The sequence below is a fragment of the Patagioenas fasciata genome, chromosome 2, assembly GCF_037038585.1.
Source record: "Patagioenas fasciata isolate bPatFas1 chromosome 2, bPatFas1.hap1, whole genome shotgun sequence".
Taxonomy (NCBI): Eukaryota; Metazoa; Chordata; class Aves; order Columbiformes; family Columbidae; genus Patagioenas; species Patagioenas fasciata.
In genome coordinates, this window is record NC_092521.1 from 166,233,099 (window position 1) to 166,258,288 (window position 25,190).

Consider the following 25,190-nt stretch of genomic DNA (forward strand, 5'->3'; position numbering starts at 1 on the left):
TGTCCCTTTAAAGGGGGCAGCGGCGGCCCCAGCTGATGCGGCGGCTCCAATCAGCGGCCCCCGGGGCTCTTGGCAGCCGGAGCCGCCGCCGCTCCGCATTCCTCCGTCTTCCTAAAAGGGGCTTAACATGGCGATGGGCAGGATGAGGTGAAGGGAGAGGAAAAGGAAAAATTTAAAATAAGAAAAAAGAAAAAGAAGGAAAATAGAGGAAAAAAGAGGGGGAGAGGAAAAATAAAAGAGAAAAGAAAAAAAAAGGAGGAAAAAACCAATAAGGACGGGAGATGCAAAGCAGCGGCGGCGCGGAAATTTCCTCCCCCCCGCTTTTCTAAAAAAAAAAAAAAAAAAGAAAAAGACAAAAAAGCCAGCCAAAAATAAAAGAAAAAAAAGAAAATCAACCAACCCAGCAAACCACCCAACCCAACATTTCTGTTTTTTTCATGGAGAGCAAAAACCCCAGGCAAGCGGAGGAGGACCGGGACTCCTTTGCGCGGAGACCTTTGCATCAAAATGGTAGAGCTTGCAACCCCCCCCCTCCGGCCTTTTCCCTTTTCGCTTCTTTTTTTGTTATTTTTCCCCTTCCCCCCCCCGCTTTTCGCGCTCCCGGGGCTTTGCTGACTTTGCAAAGGCCTCCGAAACTTGCCCCAAAATCCTCGCAAGGGCGGTGGACGGGGGGTCTTGGGGGGGGTTGCATGGGCGTGATGCATCCTCGGGCAGCGCAACCCCCGGGCAATGTGTTTGCATTGGGAGCCGCTTTGGGGAGGGGGTGGTTGCATGGAGTCCCCCCTCTTGTGCAGGGGGGAAGGGTTTGCATTTAAGGTAAAATTGTGTTAAAAAATGCCCCCCCCCCGCGCCGGATTTCCCCCCTCCCGGATATTTGTACAAGCGCTGCTTGCACAGGGTGAGGGGCTGCAGGGGTTTTGGGGTCACCCCTAGGGTACCTGGAGAGGTGATGAGGTTGCTGGGGGGGGGTTTGGGGGGTGCAGTGGGGCCTGACCCACCCCCCCACCCAGAGGGGGGTGTGTGCGGCCCAGCACCCCCAAGGTTGTGGGGCTCACACCCCCCCACATCTCCCACTTGGGGGTCACTGGGAGGATTTAGGGCGCTGGGCTGATGTGGGGGGGGGGAAACTTTTCGAGCCGCCCGCTCGCCCAGGCCGGAGGATTCGCTGGCGCAGGAGCAGCCTGCGGCTTCCTCGGCCCGGCTTGTTCCCCGGATGACTCCTTCATGTTGCTAATTCTTACCCCCCCACGCCACCCCCAGCTCGCTCCTGCACTGCTGTGGGGCCCCCCATTTTCCCTGGGGGATGTGGGGGGGATGGCCAGCTCACCCCAATATACCCTGGGGTACAGCGCAGCATCGCACCTTGCTTTGGGTGCGCAAAGGGATTTTTCTGTGCATGCTCTTAAATAATAATAATAATTGTTATTATTATAATAATAAGGGAGACTGGGTACACCGGGGAGCCCTGCAGCAGTGACCTATTTTAGGGGCCGGTTGACTTTTTTTTGGGGGGGGGGGTGGTTTGGTTTGCAGAGAACAGGCCTGAGCTGGGAAGATGCACAAGAAATCCCTTGGGATGTGTGGTACCCATGGACTGGGGTGTCCGGTACCCTGGTGCCTCCCCCATCCCTAAAAGTATGGGGCTGTGATTGCCCTGGCGATGGCTCCGTGCCCATAATAACCCCCCCGGGGAGGGGTTTGAATGGCTTTTTGGAAACCGTAACCTTGGAAAAAAGAAACATGAGGTGATGCTGGGCTGGGGCTCAGCACCCAACAAGGCTTAATTTTGGGAGTGAATGGAGCTGGGATGGGGTTGCTGCTGGCCTGCAAATTCCTGCTGGTGTTAAATCCATCCCTGCATCCCCTCCGGAGAGAGATGTTGATGGATTATTGAGGCATTGGGGTGGTTTTTGGGAGCGTTTCATGCCCTGAGCTGGGGATGGGGACACCCGGAGCTCACCCAAGCGTGCAGCCCTGCGAGGAAGAGGGGAAAAGTTGGGAATTAACACCCTTTCCTCCATGCGCAGCCTCAGCAAGAACCAGAGGAAAATTTGCTTTACGGAGCAAAAAACATCCCTCCTCGTGATGATACTAAGGGGGTTTTATTTTCTGATGGATCTGGGGTGAAACCTGTCTGGGTGCAAATGTTTCATCTCTGACCGCGGAGTTTCCCCGAGGATGCCGGAGGGTCCCCTTGGTTTGGCTGCACGGCGGAGCTTTGTTCTCCCCGCGAGGAATTAACGGCGCGTTAGATGATTACCAGGCAAACCGCCGGAGCCGGGTGAGATAAATGGCCTTGTGTTTCTGTCTCGGGTCTGGAGGAGAGAGGCATGTCACCCCCCTCCATAAAAATAACCCGCCGCTGCCTTTGGAGATGTCTTCTCTGTAAAAAGGGTGAAGCAGGAGGTCGCCGGTTAAATATTGGTTATATTTAAGATGCGGATTTTTCCTGCTGGAGGAGGGAAAAATAGGGAGAAACCTTTTGCGGATGAACTGAATGTGTCAGAACATCACAGGGTCTTTGAGGGTTTCTTAGGGGAAGCGCTGGTTTCCCCATCCTCCCTCCTCGCTTGGGCTGGAGGAGAAAACCAAGGGCTCTCCCGCGCTGCTGAGTTCAATTAAACCCCTTTCAGAAGGGGCCACGGCAGTGGCCGTGACAAAGTGAAGTTTAAATTTTGCTGCCGCCTTTGCCTGACCCCGAAAAATAAAGGGATTCCCAGGTGTGATTTGCATGCTGGATGTCCCACAGGGTCCCTGCGAGCTGGAGGAGCAGGTGCCGATGGGGAGGGTGAGCGCAGGGTCAGGCTCCGTGCCACCTGCCCCTCGTTTTCCCTTCCTTATTTCTCAAGGAAACGCCTTGCGTTGCGTTGCATTGCAGTATTTGGTTGGCCCTGTTGGGTTTCCCACCTGGGGACTTTGTCCCCGTGTCCTCCGAGGCTGCTGTCCCCTCTTCAGCCAACCTTGGTGCTTCGGCTGCCTTCCCGGTAGCGAAACCTGGGATGATTTTGGATATGGGGAAAGACCGGCCATGGTATTGCAGATATGAGGACTTAATTACAATAAATTACCTTTCTTTATTATTATTTTTATGACTGTATCTTTTGCCTGGAGCTAGAGCTGCTGACACCTTGTCTGAGTTAAAGCCCAGCAGAATTTGCCGGGCAGACATGATAAAAATAAGCCATTTTAATGCACGTTCATAAAAAATGTTAAAGTGTTGGGTAGGAGGGATGGCTGGACTGCAGGAGAACAGCCGGTTCTTCCCAAAGAGCCCGGTCAAGGTTGGGTTTTGGTTGGAGCTGAATGTGGGGACCATCGCTGGGGCCAAGCGCTGGGGTTTGGAGGTGATGCTCCGGGATGGAAAGCCCAGCCTGGGATGCTGGGAGAGGCTCAGCCCTGGGCCTCTCTGCCAGTTCTGTCGTCTGGATTAGGGTTAGGAAACACTGTGGGTTTAGGGTCTGATGACAGCCTTGTGTGAGACAAACCTTGTACTGTCACATCCCAAATTCCAGTATAAGTTGGGGAACGACTTGTTGGAGAGCAGTGTAGGGGAAAGGGACCTGGGGGTCCTGGGGACAGCAGGGTGACCATGAGCCAGCACTGGGCCCTTGTGGCCAGGAAGGCCAATGGTACCTGGGGTGGGTTAGAAGGGGGTGGTCAGTAGGTCAGAGAGGTTCTCCTGCCCCTCTGCTCTGCCCTGGGGAGACCACACCTGGAATATTGTGTCCAGTTGTGGCCCCTCAGTTCCAGAAGGACAGGGAACTGCTGGAGAGAGTCCAGCGCAGGGCAACAAAGATGCTGAAGGGAGTGGAGCATCTCCCGTGTGAGGAAAGGCTGAGGGAGCTGGGGCTCTTTAGCTTGGAGGAGACTGAGGGGTGACCTCATTCATGTTTACAGATATAGAAAGGGTGAGTGTCAGGAGGATGGAGCCAGGCTCTTCTCGGTGACAACCAATGATAGGACAAGGGGTAATGGGTACGAACTGGAACACAAAAGGTTCTACTTAAATTTGAGAAGAAACTTGTTCCTGGTGAGGGTGGCAGAGCCTGGCCCAGGCTGCCCAGGGAGGTTGTGGAGTCTCCTTCTCTGCAGACATTCAAACCCGCCTGGACACCTTCCTGTGGAACCTCAGCTGGGTGTTCCTGCTCCATGGGGGGATTGCACTGGATGAGCTTTCCAGGTCCCTTCCAACCCCTGACATTCTGGGATTCTGTGATTCTTTGCACCCAGATGTGCTCCCTGCACTGAATGTGAGGGTCCTATGAGCCACAGGGGTCTTGAAGCACTGTCTGCCCTGCTGCATCCATCCCCTCTCTCAGTGGCACTGGGGACACCCGGTTGGTCCCCAGGCGATGATGCTCAGAGCCGGTCCCCAGTGTGGCCGCTTGGCCGCCAGCCTGGACGGGGAGGTCAGCGCTGGGTTTTGTCCTCGGTTCCTCCCTCCATCTTTCCTCCGCTGGTTTTCTCAGCCAGGGCAGTGGGGACAGTGGCTTTGTGCGTCCCCTGGGCTCTTCCACCCCAGCGGTGACGCTGCGGGTGGTCGGGAGGGCAGCGTCCCGTCCTGCTGCCGGGGCTTGGGGACATCTCCATCAAGCGGGTGTCACCGGCTGTGCCAGGCGCTGGCAGGGACCCCATGGCTCGGTGTTTGCCAGGAGGACGCCGGCTCTGCCGGAATCCAGCGGCATCTTTTTGGCGTTTAACCCCAGACTTCGCTGGGGCTTAGCGCACGTCTTGAATTACCTGCAGAGCTTTTGCATCGCGTGTCGGGTCTGGCCTGAGCTGCACCCAAATAAACCCCTTTTTGTCCCTAACCGAGGGGACATGGACAGACAGACGGATGAATCCTCGGTGCCTCCACTCTTCTCCTGGAGCAGAAAGACTGGGGCTTGTCCTGGGCTGAAAATATGACGTTGCTGCACTGAATCCTCAGTGTTTTTGCAGCAGGGAGGATGTGTTTGCTCAGGGGACGGCGCTCACCCGCACATATATCAGGACAGATGCTGAGATCACTGAGCGGATCTCGGCTTGGCGATGCCCTTGGTGGAACAGAGGGACGGTGGCCACGATGCCATCGTGGTGGTGGCGGCATCTCCCAGGAGCAGCTTTGCAGCATCTCTGGACCGGTTTGCAGGTGGAGGGTGACAAGCAGGGCTGGCCCGTCCGTGCGTCCTTGCAAAGATCGTGGCTGTGTGCAAAAGAAAAGGAGAAAGATGCCCAGAGAGTGCCTGGCGGGGTTTAACATCTTTTTTTAAATATAAAATAGAGAAAGCAATGAGCCATTAACCCTATGCATGCTGGGAAGCCAGTGCCCGCTCCCAATGGGGTGAAACCTCATGTTGTTCGTCCCACCTCGTCCCCCCCCCAAGCCGCAGGGGATGTGGCATTTACAAGAGAAAGCCCAAATGAACATTTCTCCCTGTTTGCAGAGGCTCCTCAGCTGCAGGGGACATGGGGATGATTTGTCCTCGTTCCCCCGCGCTGCGGACGGTCCTGCTGGGCCTGGCGCTGCCGCCAGCTTCCCAGGCTGCTCCCTGGTAAAGCGTCTTGGAGCTCAAGCCTTGTAAATGCTGGATGCTATTAAAAATTATAAAGAAGGGAGGAAAAATAAGTCTGGGATGCATCTGGCTGTCCCCTGGTTGGGGGACACTTGTGAAGAGGATGGGAGGTGATTTTTGGGGTGCCCGACACCCCGGGGTGGGCCCAGGTTGCGGGAGCATCGCTGACCCCCTTCCCCTCACATCCTCTCCCTGTAACACATGGCTCAGTTTGGGGCATCCTGGAGCCTTTTAGACACATAGGGGAAGAAAATCACCACTTTAGATGGTGACACCGCCGTTCTGAAGGGCGATGCTTGGGGTGGCGCGGTGTCCTGGTCCAGCCCTGCAGCATCATGGTGGGTGCTTGGGGCTGTGTCGGTCGGCACCTGGCCAGGCGGGGCTGTGGCCGAGCTATTGTTTTCCCTTCCTGCTTGTTTTTCCGGACAACCCTCGTCTAATTAAACAAAAACACCCATCGGAGAAGCGAACAAAGCCCCCCCGACACAGTCCTGAGCAATGGGAGGGTGAGGAGACATCCCTGGCGAGGGGAGCGATGGGTGAGAGAAGGTGCGTTGGGATGTATTTTACCCTCCTGGCAGGTTTCCATGCGTGGCCACGGTCCAAAATTGGGTGGTTTTGGTGTTTTTGGCGATGTATGGGATGTAAATAATCTGGGCAGTGCTGCCCGTTCTGGGACGGCTTCATCCCAGTGCATCCCAGCTTTGGGAGTGATGGGAAGATGCAAACGTCCCATTGTCCTTAAAAATCCAAACCTATATGTTCTCTAAATACAGAGGAAAGGCTGAAGGTCTCACCTCAAGCAGAGGGTAAATCATGCAGGGCTGAGGATTAAAACCTGAAGCGCGTGTGCCTTTGAGATTTCTAGCGATACGCCTTTGAATTAATCTGTAAAAATAAGGGGGTTTTAATGCTGTTTCTTTCCTTAGCAAAAGTCAAGTTGTGGCATTAAATAGTTTCAACCAAGTTCTTTCTCCCTGAAATGCAGCAGCGTTCAAATTGAGAATAGGACGTGTTTTTCTGTTCTAGAGGAGCAAGTGCAAACATCATGTTCAGCTGCTTATTAAAGCACTTTTCCGTAATGCAATTTAATACTGGAGGTCAGCGGTAAATGTTTTGGTGGTTACGAATGATGCAGAGAAACATCTTTCTCGTTTTCATCGTAGTTTTAGGGTTGAACAATTTGAAGGAATTCCCCAAATTTTGTGCCCAGCAGAAACTGGTTTGCAGGTCTAAGTGCTCTGCCTGGTGTCAAGTGCGGGGCTTGTGGCCACCTAAATGTGCTTTTTATGCCCCAAAACCCCTGTAATTGTGCTAATAGAGGAGAGAAGTGCTTGATGGTGATGGTGAGGGTGATGGACCTGGCTATAAATTAATAGAGATGCCAGTGAATGTCAGAGATGATCTTCTGGGGGGGCTGCAGATTCAGGTGTTTAAATATATCCAGGGTGACCCGACCTGCTGGTCCCTTTGGGGATTTTGTTGCTGCAGGAGCATTGAGGCATCTGACTCTTAATACCTATGAAAATAAATAGTGTTTTATCATAGTACATTGATTTAAATTGAGCAGCAGCCTCTTTTTTCACGGGAGGCGATCGGGGTCCCCGGTCCAGCGAGCATCAGCATCTCCTTTCCTGTATCACCTGCTTCTCCTCTGAGCATCCCCAGCCATCAGGGCTTGGCCAACCTGCATCCCTCGGTCCTTCCTCGCTCTGAGCATCCTCCTCATCCTCCAGCCGCCCTCCCCATCCCGCCAGCCGTTTCGGGACGGGGCTTTGGCAGAACCGCTTGGAAGGGCTCTTAAAATAGAGCTGGATGGCAGGGAGGGCTGTCTGGAGGCACCGCCATCCCCTCGGGGTGGGGACTTCTCGTCCACGCTGCTTTCGAATCAATTTTATGTGGTTTTGGGGGTTTATTTTGCGATGCCAGGGCCCTGCATGGAGGTCAGCGGTGAATGGTGGGGGGCGGGCGTTTTGGGGTTCGCTCTGGTTTGATGCCCTTGGCGGGGGACCGGGGTGGGATGGGGATGGGTGACATGGGACGACACGTCGGGGTCTTTTTATGGGACTAAAGTGACGCAGCGGGCCGAGGTGGTGATGGTGGAAAAGAGCAAAACTGATTTTTATTTAAAATTTAGAAAAAGTATTTTTAAGGGGTTTTGATTGTATATGTATATGTATGTATTTTAGAATATATAAATCTATATATTTAAAATATTTGCGTTTTCCCAGGGGAAGGGGCAATGGGTTTAACTCTCCCATTAACCCCAGTTAATTGGTCTTTTCCGCCCTGATGGGGTTACAGGGACAGGAGCAGCCCGGAGGGGTTATTTTGGGGCAAAACAAGGTCTTTCTCGGCATCTCACCCCGGCGGGCGCCTCTCGGCTTGGCTGGGGCTCCGTCTCCGGGCGAACTGAACGAAAAGCATCTGATAGCAATAAAGAGCAAAGCGAAAAAACCCTCCCGCTGACAAACCGGGGCTGAAGTCACCGAGGGGCCGCGGCCAAGACACGCATTGTCCTCAATGCTGGGACTGATTAGAGCCGCCTGGCAAAGCCCGGCGCTGGGTGAGGGGTCACCTCCTTGTGCCAAAAATCCTCGATCCGGAGCAAAAAACACCCTGACTTTAGTTTGCGCTGCCTAGCGGACCCAATTCCCCTTGTTTTGAACCTGTTTTTCCACGGTTGTGGCCGTGCCACGCTTGGAGCATCCTATACAGAGAGATGGATCCCAGGAGGAAAACAATGAGTTTTATATATATATATATTTCACAGCAAAAGCGGAGCAAGGAGAGTCCCTGGCAAGCAGAGAACGTCTCCTGTCTCTACGGCGTTCGATATTTATTATGTCGTTATTTATTTTCTGGGGTAGGGTGGGCTGAGCCATCCAAGTTCCTCTCGTCCAAATGTCCTTGGCAGTCGCGAGGCTTTGAAAATGCAGGGGGGTGGATGGATGTTCCAGCTGGGAAGCAGCATTTTATAAGAAGATATATAAAGAAAGTGGTTTTTAAATATATATATATATATATTTGTATATATATGACTTTAAAGAAATAGATAAAATATATAGATATATATAAAAATATTAAAACCCCCTCTTCTACTCTTTGCTCCACTCCAGGCTGCAAAGCCAAGAGATTGGAGAAGAATTGGGGTTTATTCCCATTTTTCTCTGGGTATGGGGCTCTAAGGGGCCATTGGGATGATACAAAGCAGAAAACCTCATTGGTTGGGTGGTTTGGTTATGGAGCAGAAATTCAGTGAAAATGAAACATTTTGGCAGGGAGGGGGAAGGGGTTTTTTTGGTTGGGAAACCAGAGAAGAAAACACCCATGTTTTAATGATTTAAACGTTTTTGTCTGGGTGTGCTTTTGCCTTTGGCTCGCAAAAAAAAAGCCCAAATAAACAAAATGTGTCTTGCTGGATTTCATGGGTTGATCAAGAGAAAAAAAATGGAAGCAGAGAAACTCTTTTTTGGTTCTTTTTGAGCAGGAGGTGCAGGATAAACCCGGCAGGTTGAACCGTCCATCTCCGCCACTGTTCTGCACGACGTCCTTGGTCACATCCCGCAATAGGACGTGAACGTGGTTGGATCCATCTCCATCCATTAACTGGGTGTTCGGGATAGAAATCCAAGTGGAAGTGGAGGGAAAGGGGATGTCCCACCTGCTTTTAGTATTTAGGGTATGGTGGCCAAGAGGCCACCAGCATCCTGGCTGGTACCAGCACTGGTGTGGCCAGCAGGCCCAGGGCAGTGACCGTCCCTGTGCTGGGACCTGGGGAGGCCAAACCTCAAATCCTGGGGGCAGTTTTGGGCCCCTCACGCCAAGAAAGGCCTTGAGGTGCTGGAGCGAGTTGAGAGAAGGGAACGGAGCTGGTGAGGGGCTGGAGCACAAGTGTGATGGGAGCGGCTGAGGGACCTGGGGGTTTCAGCTGGAGAACAGGAGCTGAGGGGAGACAGGGACACAAAGAAACGGCCTCAAGTTGTGCCAGGGGAGGTTGAGGTTGGATCTGGGGAACAATTTCTTCCCCAGAGGGCTGTGGGGCATTGGGAACAGGCTGCCCAGGGCAGTGCTGGAGTCACCATCCCTGGAGGGTTGGACAGACAGACATGAGGTTCTCAGGACATGGGGCAGTGCCGGGGGTGGGTTATGGTTGGACTCCATGATCTTGAGGGTCTCTTCCAACCAAAAGAATTCTATGATTCTCTGATACCCCTTGTGTTTGGGGTGCAGCCAACAAACCCATCTGGGGGCTCAGGTGTCCCCAGGAGAGGTGATGAAGGTCCAGGGGTGGTCTGCACCTTGCAAAATACATATGGAATAAATGAAATGCCCCACAAACACAGCCTGGGGAGTGTTGGCAGTTGCAGAATTTCCCAGCCTGAGGCTGCCACTCCCAGACTTAAGTTTTTCCAGGTAGAACCTTTCCCTGGGTGATCTAAAATGGGTATTAAAAGAGAATAAATCATCCTGGTGACTCCAGCGAGTGAGTTGACTGCTGACGTGAGTCAGAGCAGGTGGCAGAATTCAGTGAACATTGGAGGATATTGTGTTTTTTGTAATTATGTGGTAGAAGTAGGGAAGTTTAAAATCCTAATTTATTTCTAGTGAGGTGGTTAAATCTCAGCTGGTACCTAAAATTGTCTTCCTGCATGGGGCAGATGTCCTCCAGAGGTCCCTGTCTGGTTCAGGAGGTTGAGGATGTATCGAGGCATCTCCTCTTCTGCTTGGCATCTCCTCCCTGCCATCATGGACAGCTGAGCCAGGCTTTGGACCTCCTTGGTGGTGGGATGGCCATGATACCTCCTATCCAGGTTGAAGAGATGTCAGTGGGTGCTCATATGGCCTTGACCTGTCCTTTCATTGGGCTTTCTTCTCCTTGGTTGAGTTTCCCAGATTCAAGGTGGTGGTGGAACTTCTTGGTTGGTGTCTCCAAGTTGGGCCTGATGGTGGAGCTTTTTGGCCTGGATCTTCAAGCTGGGCTTAAGTGGTAGAACTTCTTGGTGTTTTGAAGCTGAGTCTGGTGATGGACCTTTCTGATTAGCGTCTCCAAACTGGGGGTGGTGGAGGAACTTCTTGGTTGGCATCTTCAAGGTGGGCCTGATGGTGGAGCTTTTTGGTCTGGATCTTCAAGCTGGACTAGTGGTAGAACGTCTTGGTATTTTGAAGCTGGGTCTGGTGATGAACCTTTCTGGTTGGCATCTCCAAGCTGGGCCTGCTGGTGGAGCTTTTTGTTTGGAAACTCCAACCTGGGGCTGGTGGTGGAGCTTCTTGGTTGGCATCTTCAGGCTGTGTCTGGTGGTGGAGCCTTTTGTTGGCATCTCCAAGCTGGGCCTAGTCGTCGAAATTCTTGGTTTTTTGAAGCTGAGTCTGGTGGTGGAGCTTTTTGGTTGGCAACTCTAAACTGAGGCTGATGGTAGAGCTTTTTGGTTGACATCTCCAAGCTGGGACTGGTGGTGAAGCTTTTTGGTCCAGACCTTCAAGCTGGGCCTAGTGGTAGAAGTTCTTGGTGTTTTGAAGCTGAGTCTGGTGATGGACCTTTCTGATTAGCATCTCCAAACTGGGGGTGGTGGAGGAACTTCTTGGTTGGCATCTTCAGGCTGCATCTGGTGGTGGAGCCTTTTGTTGGCATCTCCAAGCTGGGCCTGATGGTGGAGCATTTTGGTCTGGATCTTCAAGCTGGGCCTAGTGGTATAACGTCTTGGTGTTCTGAAGATGGGTCTGGTGATAGAGCTTCTTGGTTTACATCTCCAAGCTGCCTCTGATGGTGGAGCTTTTTGGTCTGGATCTCCAAGCTGGGCCTAGTCGTGGAACTTCTTGGTGTTTCGAAGCTGGGTCTGGTGGTAGAGGTTTTTGGTTGGCTTTTCCAAGCTGGGACTGGTGGTGGAGCTTTTTGGTCTGGATCTTCAAGCTGGGCCTAGTCGTAGAACTTCTTGGTGTTTCGAAGCTGGGTCTGGTGATGAAGCTTTTTGGTTGGCATCTCCAAGCTGGGGCTGGTGGTAGAGCTTTTGTTTGGAAACCCCAACCTGGGTCTGGTGGTGGAGCTTCTTGGTTAGCATCTTCAGGCTGTATCTGGTGGTGGAGCTTTTTGATCTGGTTCTTCAAGTTGGGCCTAGTGGTGTTCTGAAGCTGGGTCTGGTGATGGAGCTTCCTGGTTGGCATCTCCAAGCTGCATCTGATGATGGAGCTTTTTGGTCTGGATCTCCAAGCTGGGCCTAATCGTGGAACTTCTTGGTGTTTCGAAGCTGGGTCTGGTGGTAGAGGTTTTTGGTTGGCTTTTCCAAGCTGGGGCTGGTGGTGGAGCTTTTTGGTCTGGATCTTCAAGCTGGGCCTAGTCGTAGAGCTTCTTGGTGCTTTGAAGCTGAGTCTGGTGGTGGAGCTTTTTGGTTGGCAACTCTAAACTGAGGCTGATGGTAGAGCTTTTTGGTTGACATCTCCAACCTGGGTCTGGTGGTGGAGCTTCTTGGTTGGCATCTTCAAGCTGCGTCTGGTGGTGGAGCCTTTTGTTGGCATCTCTAAACTGAGGTTGATGGTGGAGCTTTTTGGTTGGCATCTCCAAACTGGGGCTGGCAGTGGAGCTTCTCAATTGACATCTCTGACTTCAGGTGCATGGACAGGGGTGGGTGGCATGGCTGGGCGGGTGTTTTCCTGGGGAGAAGAGCCCTCTTGAATTGATTTTATTTCCTTCCTCCCCACAGCTGATAGTTGAAAAAACAACTGACTACCCTTCGGCTGAGTACTCCCTGGTGGAGGATGTAGCCCTCCACTTCACGTGTTTGATGGACAGACTGAACGAGCAGCGCCTCTTTCAGCCGGACTTGTGCGACGTGGACATCGTGCTGGTGCAGCACAAGAGCATCTTCCCGGCGCACAAAGGGGTCCTGGCAGCCTACAGCCAGTTCTTCCACTCCCTATTCACCCAAAATAAGCAGCTGCAGCGCGTGGAGCTCTCTCTGGAAGCCCTCACCTCGCAGGGCCTCCAGCAGATCCTCAACTTCATCTACACCTCCAAGCTCCTCGTCAACTCCTGCAATGTGCAGGACGTGCTGAACGCGGCCACCGTGCTGCAGATGAACAACATCGCCTCCTCCTGCCAGGATCTTCTGGACACCCGCTCGCTCAGCCTGGCCACCGAGATGGCCCTGCCCGCTGAGGGCTGTGCTGGACCTCCACCCTACTACTGCGAGATCAAGCAGGAGGTGGACGCCCCTCATCCCAAAATCTACGCCCGGGAGAGCAACGACCCCTACTCGGTGCGGGTGGAGGATGGAGCAGGTGGTGGGACGCTCCCCCCTGGTCCAGCCAAGCAGTACTACAAGGAGGAGAAGGATGGTGGTCCAGGCGCCGTCTGTAAGATGGAAGGCGAAGAGTCTGAGGAGGACCTTGACAGCCAGGGTTCGTACAACCGGGAGCAGATCATCGTGGAGGTGAACCTCAACAACCAGACCCTCAACGTCTCCAAGGGCACGGAGGGGAAGGCGACGGCCAGCGAGGCGGCTGTGATGGGGCGGCCTGATGGTGATGGGGGCGACACAGAGGAGGATGGGGAGGAGGAGAACGAGGAAGGAGAGGAGGAGGAGGAAGAGGAGGAGGATGCGGAGGTGGGTGAGGAGGAAGAAGAGGAGCACAGCGAGGAGGAAGACCTGGAGGAGACAACAGAAGAAGAGGATGATGATGATGATGATGAAGATGCGTCGGAGGTGAAACGGGAAAAGGGTGGGCAGCCTCGCAGAGGCAGCTGGGCGTCCAAAGCCACCAAGCCTTCCATGGCAACCAGGTCTCAGGAGATGGCCAAGGTGGAAGAAGAGGAGGAGGAGGAAGAGGAAGGCCAGCGAGGGAGGAAGAGGAAAAAGGAACAGGACGGTTTGGGCCAGAAGGTTAAGCTGGAGGAGAAGCAACACTATCCATGCAAGAAGTGTCCCCGGGTCTTCAACAACCGCTGGTACCTGGAGAAGCACATGAACGTCACGCACAGCCGCATGCAGATCTGCGACAAGTGTGGCAAGCGCTTCCTGCTGGAGAGTGAGCTGCTGCTGCACCACCAGACCGACTGCGAGAAGAACATCCAGGTGAGCCAGCTGTGGGGACATCCCACCAGGGGATGAAAGTCCCACCGAGAGGTGGAGCATCCCACTGGGGATGGGCATCCCACCAAGTTGGGAACATCCTACCAAGTTGGGGACATCCCACCAAAGGAGGAGCATCCCACCTTGACAGGATATCCCAATAGGGGAGGGACATCCCACCGATCTGGGGACATCCCACCATGATGGGATATCCCAGTGCGGGAGGGACATCTCACCAATGTGGGGACATCCTACCAAGTTGAGGAGGAGCATCCCACCGTGATGGGACATCCCACTAATGAGTCGAGCATCTCACTGGGGATGGACATCCCACGAAGCTGGGAACATCCCACCAAAAGGAAGAACATCCCACCATGATGGGACATCCCACCAATGAGTGAAGCATCCCATGGGGAGGGACATCCCACCAAGGTAGGGACATCCCATCAAGTTGAGGACATTCCACCAAGGTGGGGACATCCCACCAAGTTGAGGACATCCCACTGTGATGGGACATCCCACCAAGGTGGGGACATCCCACCAAGTTGAGGACATCCACCATGATGGAACATTCCACCAATGGTGGATTATCCCATGAGAATGGACATCCCACCAAGTTGGGGATATCCCACCAAAGTAAGAACATCCCACCATGATGGGACATCCCAATGGTGGAGGGACATCCCACCCACCATGGAGGACCTCCCACCCAGCTACACCATGGGACAGGCTCATGCTCAAACAATATTTTTCATGTTGTGGTTCCCACATGGCAGATGGGAGGAAACCTTACTTACCCGTGACTCTTATTCAGGCTCAGGAGGATCCCACGGTGACATGGGACCGGAGGATTTGTGCCAGGGGACTGTGGCTTCCCCTTGGCCAGCTGGAATAATTTTTGAGGAGTAATTTCTCTTTGAGTTCATTCAGTTAACACTGTGAGCCCCTGATGGAGACACACTCCAGCCTTTCCCACCCAGGCTGAAACCAATTTAGCCTGATTCAAAGCTTTGCTGACACCAGTTTAGAAGGTTTTAATCTGCCTTTTGTGCCCTTTAGCTCACGTAGCAACAAATTTCCGAATGCATTTGACATCCGTGTGTGGCTCAGGTTTGGTGTGTCCTTTGCCTAACGCTAACGAGATCCCGTGTTTGCAAATGAACTCCATTGAATCAGTGAAATTTTGGGGGGTTGTAGACATCCCATCAGAGCAGTAAATGTGTTCCTGCAGACCACTCCAACCCACCTCCTAATCCCCGACGAGCTGTTTTGCATTATGCTGCTGATACTAATTAAAAAAAATACCAACATCTGGAGAGCTTCACCCATCATCCATCCCACCAGCAACTGGATTTTCAATGGTCTTGCAGCTCTCCTGGATGAAGGTAACTCAACCCAAGGGCTACTGGAGCCCTTGGCCAACCGGTCCCCAAATACAATGGGGAATGAAGCAGATCTTGGTGTTATTTTTTGGGAACACGGAGGTGGGAGCTGTCTCGGCTCAATCCTGCACTGACCGCTTGTTGTGTCTTCCTGAAAAATTCACAGTGCCGAGGTTGCTTTTGTTTTTGGAAATGAGCAAGTGCAGCTCCGATACTTGCGTGGTGATGGCTGTTTCGGACCCCATCATAAAGCCTCTGCAATTAAAAATGGATTCATAGAATCATGGAATGGTTTGGGTTGGAAGGGACCTGCATCATCTCCTTCCAACCCCTCTGCCATGGGTAGGGACACCTTCCACTAGACCAGGTTATCGAAGCCCCATCAGACCTTTTCTTTTTCCTCCTTTTTATCCCTTTTCCAGGTCTTTTCTGAATAGGATGAACCACAACTGCCTGCGGGGTCACCTCCCTCCATGCAAAATGTGGATCATTAACTCTCCCTTAGTTGAATGCTGCTAATTTTACAAAGCACCAAATTCACTCCATTTGCTCTGATAATATTGAACAACTTTGTCAATATACCATGGAATTATAGCTGGATAGAAAAGGTTTTTTTCAACTCTTTACCTATAATGGACAGTAATTTTATTATTTTATTTTATTAAGCAAAATCCATGGAGGGACCATCTCTCTTATCCCATTTGGGTCTTCTGCTTTCTTTCCCTGTTTTGTCCCCAAATTTCATCCATCATGTTTAGGTATTCGGCTTCATCGCGCTCCCTGTGATCATTTCCCATCTGTGTCCGCAGCCCTGCAGACACCCTAATGGTTATTCTGTCTCCGTTGGAGAAATTATTCATCCTTTGCTTTATCAGGTTGTTTCTCTAAGTCTTTTTTTGACCAGCTACAGTATCATTTTCCCCTTTACCTGCTAGAATTTGTCTTCTCCTTTTTTTTCCCTCATTTGAACGTTACTTCTACATTTTAAAGCGATACATTTTTGCAGTAACTGAACCCTCCAGGGTGCTCAGTCCCATCCCAGGGACTTTCCTACATCTGCTGCTTTCACTCTACCTTTAATTTTGAGATTCCCCCACGGCTTCTTTCATTTTAAGCAGAGGAAACGGATATTGATGTGTCTTTAGTAACAGGCTCCGGTCCTTAATTTGTCCTGAAATGTCTCTTAAAGCAGAAATAAAGCTGTTCTGATCCATGGAAGTATTTACTTGGGAACAGTGAAACTCAGAGGACTGTTCATGTTCATATTGGCGCATGGCAAGATGAAGAAGACAAGTGTTGGGAATGCCTTTCTGACCCGGATTTTGCCTTCCAGGCACCTAAACATATATATAGGAAGATACAGTGACTACGTGGCATAATGGTATATTTTCTACTGTATCACAGCCTCATTTGGTGCAAAATTTGGTGGAATTTACTGGTACCACTCAGCCGTGCCATTGCTTGATGCCTCCAAGGCGTGAAGGATTTTCTCAATGCACCTGCAAGAAAAAGAGATGGTTTTATCTCTATTGACCAAGAGGAAGATGAGTCATGGAGAGATGAAGGGGAAGGAGTGTCCCTTGGCTCCTGGAAGGGTCCTTGGCCAGGTTCTGCCCACTGTCCCCATGCTCCAGCAATGGTTTCCAGTGTGGACCTTGCTCTGCTGTGTTTCCGTGAGCACCAACCTGATCTCACACACCTTGAGGTGGTCTCACACACTTTGAGGTGGTCTCATGTACTTTGAGGTGGTCTCACGCACCTTGAGCTGGTCTCACACGCTTTGAGATGATCTCACACACCTTGAGCTGATCTCACACGCTTTGAGATGATCTCACACACCTCGAGCTGATCTCACACACTTTGAGCTGATCTCACACACCTCGAGCTGATCTCACACACTTTGAGATGATCTCACACACCTCGAGCTGATCTCACACACTTTGAGGTGATCTCACACACCTCGAGCTGATCTCACACACTTTGAGATGATCTCACACACCTCGAGCTGATCTCATGCAAAAGTCGGAGCTTCTCCTGGGAGCTTTCTGAGAAATATTGAACTTGGAGCTGAAGCAAATCTCTCCTGTAACTTCTTGGGGGAAGCTTTGCATGTCATGCTGTTCTGCTTGTGCTGATGGACTGGTTTTTGGGTCCGTTTTGGTCCATTTGTGTATGTTTGAAAAACTCATCTAGTGATAAAGTATCCATTATATCTGCTGAAGACTGAAGTTGTTCTGCCCTGGCTTGGGCTTCTCCTTGTTCCTGTATTCTTTGCAACCTCCTAATGCACAGAGGGTTGTTTATTTATCTTTTTTAACATAACATCTTAATTGTGTGCAAGAATAAAATCCCCCATTGGGAACAGGGCCTTGGTGCACAAGCTGCTGTTCATGCATGTCCTGTACATCCACTGGTGGAGAAGCCACCTCCTTCCCTGGAAAGACATCACCCCTTCCCCACCCAATGGATAAAAGATTGAGTTTTGGAGGTTTTGAAGTGGTGAGGTTTGTAGCAGACTTGCTGCTCGCTATGGTATTCGATGTCTCTGTGTTAGGTTTTGTAGTGACATTCCCTTTCAACGGATGAAGCTGAAAACCTGGCAAAACCAAAACGTTGGTGGGACCAGGGTATGTTCTCCTGCATCCTTCCCCATCTCTTCTCTCCTTGCAGTGCGTGACGTGTGGGAAGGGGTTCAAGAAGCTCTGGTCCCTCCATGAGCACAACAAGATCGTCCATGGCTATGCTGAGAAGAAGTTCTCCTGCGAGATCTGCGAGAAGAAGTTCTACACCATGGCCCACGTGCGCAAACACATGGTTGGTGAGTGCGGGAGGCACCGGTGACACGGGGAGATCTTTGTTAGGGTTATTCACCCATCGTTTTGGCCATGAAGGGTGTTTTTTTTATTGCTGTCATGTTCTGAGTTTAGGACCGGACTTAGTCTTGTATGAGCTTTCTGACGTCGGTGCAAGGGCCTTGAAATTTGGCCCGGTATTTAAAGCAGAATGTATGTCTGCTCAGTGCTGGGTTTGGAGCAATTAGGAATGGCACTGGGGAAGCTCATTTATTTTATTTAGCCAGAAAAAAGACCTCAGAGGTGATCAAAGGAGGGTTTAAAGTGTAACCATCCTTCCCTTGTAAAAGGGGACCACGCCACGCCAGCGCTGGCTTTGAAACGCAAATTGCAGATGGCAACAGTGGTTGAGTGTCTGGGGCTTGCAGGCACCAAATAGATCCAAAAAAAGGGGGTTTTGGTGGACAGTTAGGGGAGTACTTGAAGGCCAGGCTGGATGGGGCTCTGAGCAACCTGAGCTGGTGAAGATGTCCCTGCTCATGGCAGGGGTGGCACTGGATGAGCTTTGAAGGTCACTTCAATCCAAACTATTCTATGGTTCTATATTGTGTCTTCCCAAGATGGCTTTGGGTTTGCTGGGGTTGGGCGCTGAGGCTGGAGGTGACAGCTGGGACCTGGGGGGATGGATGGATGCTGGGAGGGCACCTGACCCTGCTCCTCTCTGCTTCAGCTCACACCAAGGACATGCCCTTCACCTGCGAGACCTGCGGGAAGTCCTTCAAGCGCAGCATGTCCCTCAAGGTCCATTCGCTCCAGCACTCTGGAGAAAAGCCTTTTAAATGTGAGGTAAGGTCCTCCGTGTTCTCCCCTACCCTTCATCCTCTCAAATGGGCACAAAACCACTGATTTTGGGAAAGATCTTCTGCTTCATGAGGCTTTCCCAGAGCGTTCTGCCAGCATGGCTGTAGGGATGCTTCCCCCTGTCCCAAACTTTGCATCCCCTCTTGGTTTGAGGGTCCCACCAATGCTATGACGAAACTGGTGGCCAAGGTAAGGATCTGGAGAAGACTGAGGGGAGACCTCATGGCGGCTACAGCTTCCTCTCAAGGGGAGGAGGAGGAGCAGGCGCTGAGTTCTTCTCTCTGGTGACCAAGGGAATGTCAGGAAGATGTGCCAGGGGAGGTTTAGGTTGGACATGAGGAAAAGGTTCTTCACCCAGAGGTGCTGGACACTGAACAGGCTCCCAGGGAGGTGTCACAGCCCCAACCTGACAGTGTTCAAGAAGAGACTGGACAACATCCTCAGACACACGGTGTGACCTGTGGGGTGTCCTGTGCGGGGACAGCAGTTGGACTCCATGATCCTTGTGGATCCCTTCCAATGCAGGACATTCTATGATTCTCTCTGCCCGATGTCTGGACCTTGTGTCCCACCCCAAGCCCATCCAGCCTGCAAACTTGGCTGAGTATGTCCCAAAAACGCCATTTATTTGGGTTCTTTTGCAGGGAGGGAAGTGATTTCTGCACTGCTCCGACATCCTGGTGATTTGGGGAGGGATGCGGAGGGTGTTTTGGGGTTCTCATCAACAGCTCATCCCCCTTCTCATCCCCACAGAACTGCAATGAGCGCTTCCAGTACAAGTACCAGCTGCGCTCCCACATGAGCATCCACATCGGCCACAAGCAGTTCATGTGCCAGTGGTGCGGCAAGGACTTCAACATGAAGCAGTACTTCGATGAGCACATGAAGACGCACACAGGTGAGATCTCCTCGCTCTGCCCTCAGCCCCTGCAGAGACCCCAGAGTCAATCACAGAATGGTTGGGTTGGAAGGGACCTCTGGAGATCACCCAGTCCAACCCACCTGCTAAAGCAGGGTCACCAGAGCAGATCACACAGGGTCACATCCAGGTGGGTTTGAATGTCTCAGAGAAGGAGACTCCACAACCTCTCTGGGCAGCCTGGTCCAGGCTCTGGCACCTCACAGTAAAGAAGTTTCTCCTTATATTCAGATGGAACCTCCTGTGTTTCAGTCTGTGCCTGTTGCCCTTCACCCTATTGTTGGGCACCACTGAACAGAGTCTGGTCCATCCTCTTGACACCCACCCTGAGATATTGATAAGCATTGATGAGATCCCCTCTCAGCTTCTCCAGCTGAACAGCCCCAGCTCTCTCAGTCTCTCCTCACAGAAAGGTGCTCCAGACCCCTCAGCATCTTTGCAGCTCTTTGTAGCCCTAGGGAATAAGTGATGGGATGGGGGTGGCATCTTTGACTGGATGGCACGATGGGGTTTTGGGAGCGATGGTCCAGTTGCCGTCTTCTCATCCATCTTCCCCCATCCTTAGGCGAGAAGCCCTACATCTGTGAGATCTGCGGGAAGAGCTTCACCAGCCGCCCCAACATGAAGCGGCATCGCCGGACCCACACGGGCGAGAAACCGTACCCCTGCGACGTCTGCGGCCAGCGCTTCCGCTTCTCCAACATGCTCAAAGCCCACAAGGAGAAATGTTTCCGCGTCAGCAACCCCTTGGCTTCGGACACGGCCACCACCCCTCAACCCGCCGCCAGCCCGGCCCCGCTGCCCCCCGGCCCCGGCGTCTCCCCGCTGCCGCTGCTTCATCCCCTTCCACAGACCCTCCCTCCTCCTCCTCACCTACCGCCGCCCCCTCCCCTGTTTCCCGCGGGGAGGATAAATTCGAACAACAACTAGGTGTCCCCCCCTGATCCCAACCATGCGCCCGCATGGACTGCTCTCCCCACGGGGAGCCAAGGCTTCGCTTGCTCTCTACCCCTCTTCCTCCTCGTTTTGAAGTCATTTTGTTTTGTTTTTTGTTTTTATTTTTACTTTTTCTCACCTGTCGTTCTCCACGGGGACGGGGAGCAGGAGGAAGCCCCCGCCGAGGAGCGTGGATGTCCGTCCCTAAGGGTGTAGTTAAAAGGCGTTGCTCTCCGTTTCATCCTCCCGTGCGTCGGCTTCATCCTCGTGCCGGGATGCTGGTGGGGCTCGGGGAGCAGGATGCCGCCCGGGGTTGATCTCACCGGCATCGCGTGCCCGCTCGCTGGCCGAATGCATTTCCGCCAGCGCTTTGATATTTATAATCAGACGAAATCTAGGTAGTGAGTGGTGCTTGAATCCCTGTACTGTAAAGCTGGTCTTTCAATTCAGGCTCTTTTTCCCAAAAAGTTGAGAGGTGGGCAATGCGGAGGAGCCCCCGCCGGTCCTATCTGCTGGCCCCGGTGGCCCATGGCGAGTGGATGTCCCCATTGGAAAGCCGTCAGCCCGCTCTCGTTAGCAGCCCTCACCGCGTCTTCCTTGCCCGTGATGGGTTTTCCTCCTCGATAGGCAAAAGCACAAACAGCGACGGCATTGCGTCTCGGGGCATCGGCAGCCCACGGCCAGTTCGTTTTTGGGGTGCCCTTTCTGCTCGTCCCAGCAGGAGCCGGGCTCCTGGGGATGCTCTGGAGTTGGCGAGGTGGCTGTAGGAGAGCTCAGATGGCCTCGGGACCGGTGGGAGGGTGGCTCCGTGGCGATCCGGGTTGGAGGAGCAGGACACCGCCGTTTCTTGATGGAATCAGCCCAGAATAGTGCCTTAACAATTCGAATAAACCCCTGACCGATCGGATGAACTCCAGGTTGGGTCCCATTGCAAGGTTTAGAGCTAAAGCAAGACCGTGTTCGGCTTGATGACCATGTCCCATCCTCTAGCTTGTTGCCTGTGTCGCTCTCCCAAGTGTTACTTCTCCCCATGGGGTTGGTCACCCTGCCCTGGCCTGGGGGACCAGATGGGACCAGTGAGGGCTGTGGTTGGTTTGGTGATGCCCCGCAGTGTTGCTTAGTGTTTCTCTGGCCACATTGTGTCCGTTGAGGTTGAGCTGGTCTTTGGTTTCACTTACTCAGACTGGCTTCGTGCTGGTGGAAGAGACAAAGAGAAAGGCTTTGCTGTTACCCTTTTTTTGGACGCTGACGTCCAAGCAGGATCTCTCACTGCTGTTCACTGCCCCAGGGTGTTGTGTGTGGCCTGACTATGGCTGTGTGGTCTCCCTGCTTGGGAAAGTGTCCCCTTTGGGATTGAGGAGAGCTGCAGAGCATCCAGCATGGCCAGAGAGGTTCTGGCCAAGAGATGCGGTGTGTTACTGCCCATGCCTTGCTCGGAAGAACAGTGCTATGGATGTGTGTGTCAGGTCATGGAGAAGATGGTGAGCGGGGCTGTTGGTGGGCAAGAAGGAATAGAGGACACTGAGTGTCCTGCTGCAGGAGCCGTTTCTCATTTGTACCATTTCTGGGGACAGCGAGCCACGTCTGGCTCTGCAGGAAGTCTTGGGGCTTCATCTCCTGGACCAAATCAGCAAAGCACTTGGGCAGAGTTGAGGCCGTCTTTGCAGAGACGGGAGGATTCAGCCACGTGCTCAGGGGGTTTGCTGACCGGGGACATGCAGAAACATTATCCTGACAGGCAAGGGACAGGAGAGCACCCAGAGTTCTCCTGAGTGCTGTTTGAGGTGACCGGTGTCCCCTCCTGCTGAGTGTTGTCTCCCCATGCCTGACAGACACTGCTGAGAAGCTGGGTGCTCTTGTCGATGGAGCAACAAAATTATTTTCATCCTCATGTTGGCTGGGATCCTGCGGATCCCCAACACAGCCATCAGTGCGCTCACCTGCATCTCCATCTGCTTTGAGCAAAGGGAGGATGCTATGGCAGAGCTGCCTCACCATATTGACCTTCTCAGGTGGGCAGCTTCTCTGCTCTCCTTTCCTTCCTCCATGAGCCTGGGGCTCATTAGGATGGTGCAAAGTGTTCTCAAACACACACCTGTGAGGGATGTGGGCACTCAGCTCTCAGGGCCCTTGGCTTTCTGAAGGGACCATGACCCAGACTGGAAGATGATTCCTTTAGAGAAGCATTTAGTGATAGCCGTGGAGGTGTTGGATGACCTCAGTAGAGTGGTCCATGCTGTCTCCTCCACTGCTGTGTTCCAGGCCACATCCCCTCAGGCTCCCCTGCATTTCTTTCCCCTCACACAGCCTTGACATGGGATGGGAGTACGGCACCTTGAAGAAGACTCACCTTGCCTGTAAGATCTTCTGTGATGGAGCCTGTCAGCCTGCCTGGCTGATAGACCTTTCCCTTCAAGCAAACCGCCATGCCAACGTGCACTCCCTTGTATCTGGAGGTGGCTTTCCCTGTCCTGGTTCATCTTCTCCCCATGAGGACCTGTCCCGCTTGGACGTCACTGTGAGATGAGAGCTCCTCGTGAAGGCCAGGAGCCCAGCAGAAAACCCAGTGACTGATTCCAGCTGTGTCTGATCCCCTTCGAGAGCCTGCCCGGAGAACCCCTTGGAGACGTTGAGATGTGACCATGCACACAGCACTTTGGAGAACCAGATCCCTGCTGCTCCCTCCCTTCTCCAAGGCCTGCGCAGTTCCCAGGAGTCCTACATGGCCTCTGAGTCCTTTTGTCTACACCTTTATTCAACCCTGATGTCCCTCTTCGTGTCTGGTTTTCGTTAACGAACTAAGAGCTCAAACAAGTCACTCCCGCAGTGTCTCATCCCGCGTCCATCCCAGTCCCACCCCACTGGGTTGGACGGGGCAGGAGACGGGAGACTTGGTCCTTTGTTTTCAAGCTTTTTATATTTTATTTTAATTTTTTTAATTTTTTTTTTTTTGTGTTTAACTCTTGCACCTTAATCTCTCACATCCCTTCTTCAACAGACCGTGATGGTGGAGAGGGGCTTGGTTTCCATTACGCTGTTCATGAATATGCCGCGACGCAACGTTCAGCTGATGACTCTGCCCACACACCTCACCCCAGACCCACCCGGGTTTGAATTAATTCTTCCCCCCTCTTCATTTGAACTCTGGGGAAGGAGGGAGTCATGTGAGGGAGGGTTATTTTTGGTTTATATGTCCCAGGAGCCTGGTAGCACAGACCAGTTAGCCTCATGATGTCCATGAGGCACGGCTGGCCCTTCGGACCACAGCCATAACCCCAGCGCGGTGGGAAGGTGATGGATGGTTGGATGGATGGATGGACGGATGGATGGACGGTCGGCGGGTGGGAACGGCTGTGACAGTGCAATAGAGACGAGCATCCGCTGCTAGACAACTCCACTGATTAAACTCTTGGTTTGCCCGAAGTCGAGAGGGAAGGACGGACGGACGGACAGGCGCCCTTTGTTCACATGGACGGAGAGAGCTTCACCACATGCAGCCCTGCCTCGTGACGCGTAACCACAGCGGGAGTTGGGTCAAACTCGAAAAGGAAGGAAATAATAATTGAAAAAAAAAAATAAGGAAAAAGTAGGAATAAGAACAGTAGCATGGAACTTGAAGGAAATGAATGAAATTCCAAGCACTTGCCTCAAAAACTAGTTTCTCATGCCTGGTGTTGGGCTCTGTGTTATTTTACGGCATTCAGTATCGGTTGCCCAAACATGCCAAGTTAAGAGTGTATCGGTGGCTCTACTAGTGTGAACAAATTAAACGAAGCACTTTATTCTGTATAGACAAGGGAAGGCGGGGAGGGGAGGGGAAGCTTGGATGCTTTATGGAAGCGTCTTAAGTAATGTTCTAGGAAATGTATTATTATTATTAATTTTTTTTTTTTTAAATGACCATGTGTAATCAATATATGTTTATCTTTAACTCCAAGTACAGCAGTTACTCTCTTTGGGACGGTGTGATGAGGGGGAGGCTGAGATGGCTGGGTTAGTCCATCGGCGTGGGGCCAACTGGGGTGAGTCACTCCCTACCACAAATATGGGTGAGTCTTGCTTTGTTGATGGCCCCGTTGGCCAATATCCAGGAGGTCCCAAGAGGTGCATCAAAGCTGCCTTCCAGGCACAGCTCATGGTCAACCCTGGCACCACGGGCCCAAGGTGCATCCCCATCCCGAGCCATCTTCTGCCTGGAGGTTCTGGGGCTGCTCTGCGGGCCACCCACGAGCAAGACAAGTCACGGTAGGCCAGTTTGGGTTGTCCCTAGAGGCCAGGTCCTTGGCCATGCTTTGAAACCCGCTTTTGGCCTCTCACCAAGGCAAGTCAGGGGTCTCTGAGCTCTGAAGGTGGTGAGAGGTCAGAATTGGGCCTTTCCACTGCGTTCTCCCAGTCTGGAAGTGTTATGACTGTTACCAAAGAGGTTGCAAGTGGAAGGACTGAATCAATAAACGATTTGTCTTTTATAAAAGAAAACCTAAAGCTCCACCACTTTCTTTGATACCTTAGTTTGTTGGGGGGTTTTTTTTGTTTCTTTGGGATTTTGTTTGTTTGTTTTTGCTTTTTTTTCCTTTCTTTTTACTTCTAAAGTCTCTGTTCAGGTGATTGTGTGAGGAGTCAGCACCCAGCAGGATGGGCTTCCCATGATATGTTCACCGCTGCCATTGCTTCACACCTAT

At 52.4% G+C, this 25,190-nt stretch overlaps 1 protein-coding gene across 1 annotated transcript; it reads left to right on the forward strand.

The window, feature by feature from the left end:
* Window positions 1-34: 34 nt before the first annotated feature.
* ZBTB47 (zinc finger and BTB domain containing 47) lies at window positions 35-24,987 on the forward strand. The gene is made up of 6 exons (XM_065831174.2): window positions 35-510; window positions 12,254-13,624; window positions 17,674-17,821; window positions 18,526-18,641; window positions 19,410-19,554; window positions 20,141-24,987. Exons 1-6 carry the CDS (start codon window positions 508-510, stop codon window positions 20,503-20,505), a joined length of 2,148 nt encoding a protein of 715 aa, XP_065687246.1. The 5' UTR covers window positions 35-507; the 3' UTR covers window positions 20,506-24,987.
* The last annotated feature ends 203 nt before the right edge of the window (window positions 24,988-25,190 follow it).

What these genes read in the sequence shown, in the direction of transcription:
- ZBTB47 (XM_065831174.2), top strand. An exon ending in ACTGCGAGAAGAACATCCAG is followed by an intron (nt 13,625 to 17,673) that starts GTGAGCCAGCTG and finishes CTCTCCTTGCAG; the next exon opens with TGCGTGACGTGTGGGAAGGG. An exon ending in AAAAGCCTTTTAAATGTGAG is followed by an intron (nt 18,642 to 19,409) that starts GTAAGGTCCTCC and finishes TCATCCCCACAG; the next exon opens with AACTGCAATGAGCGCTTCCA.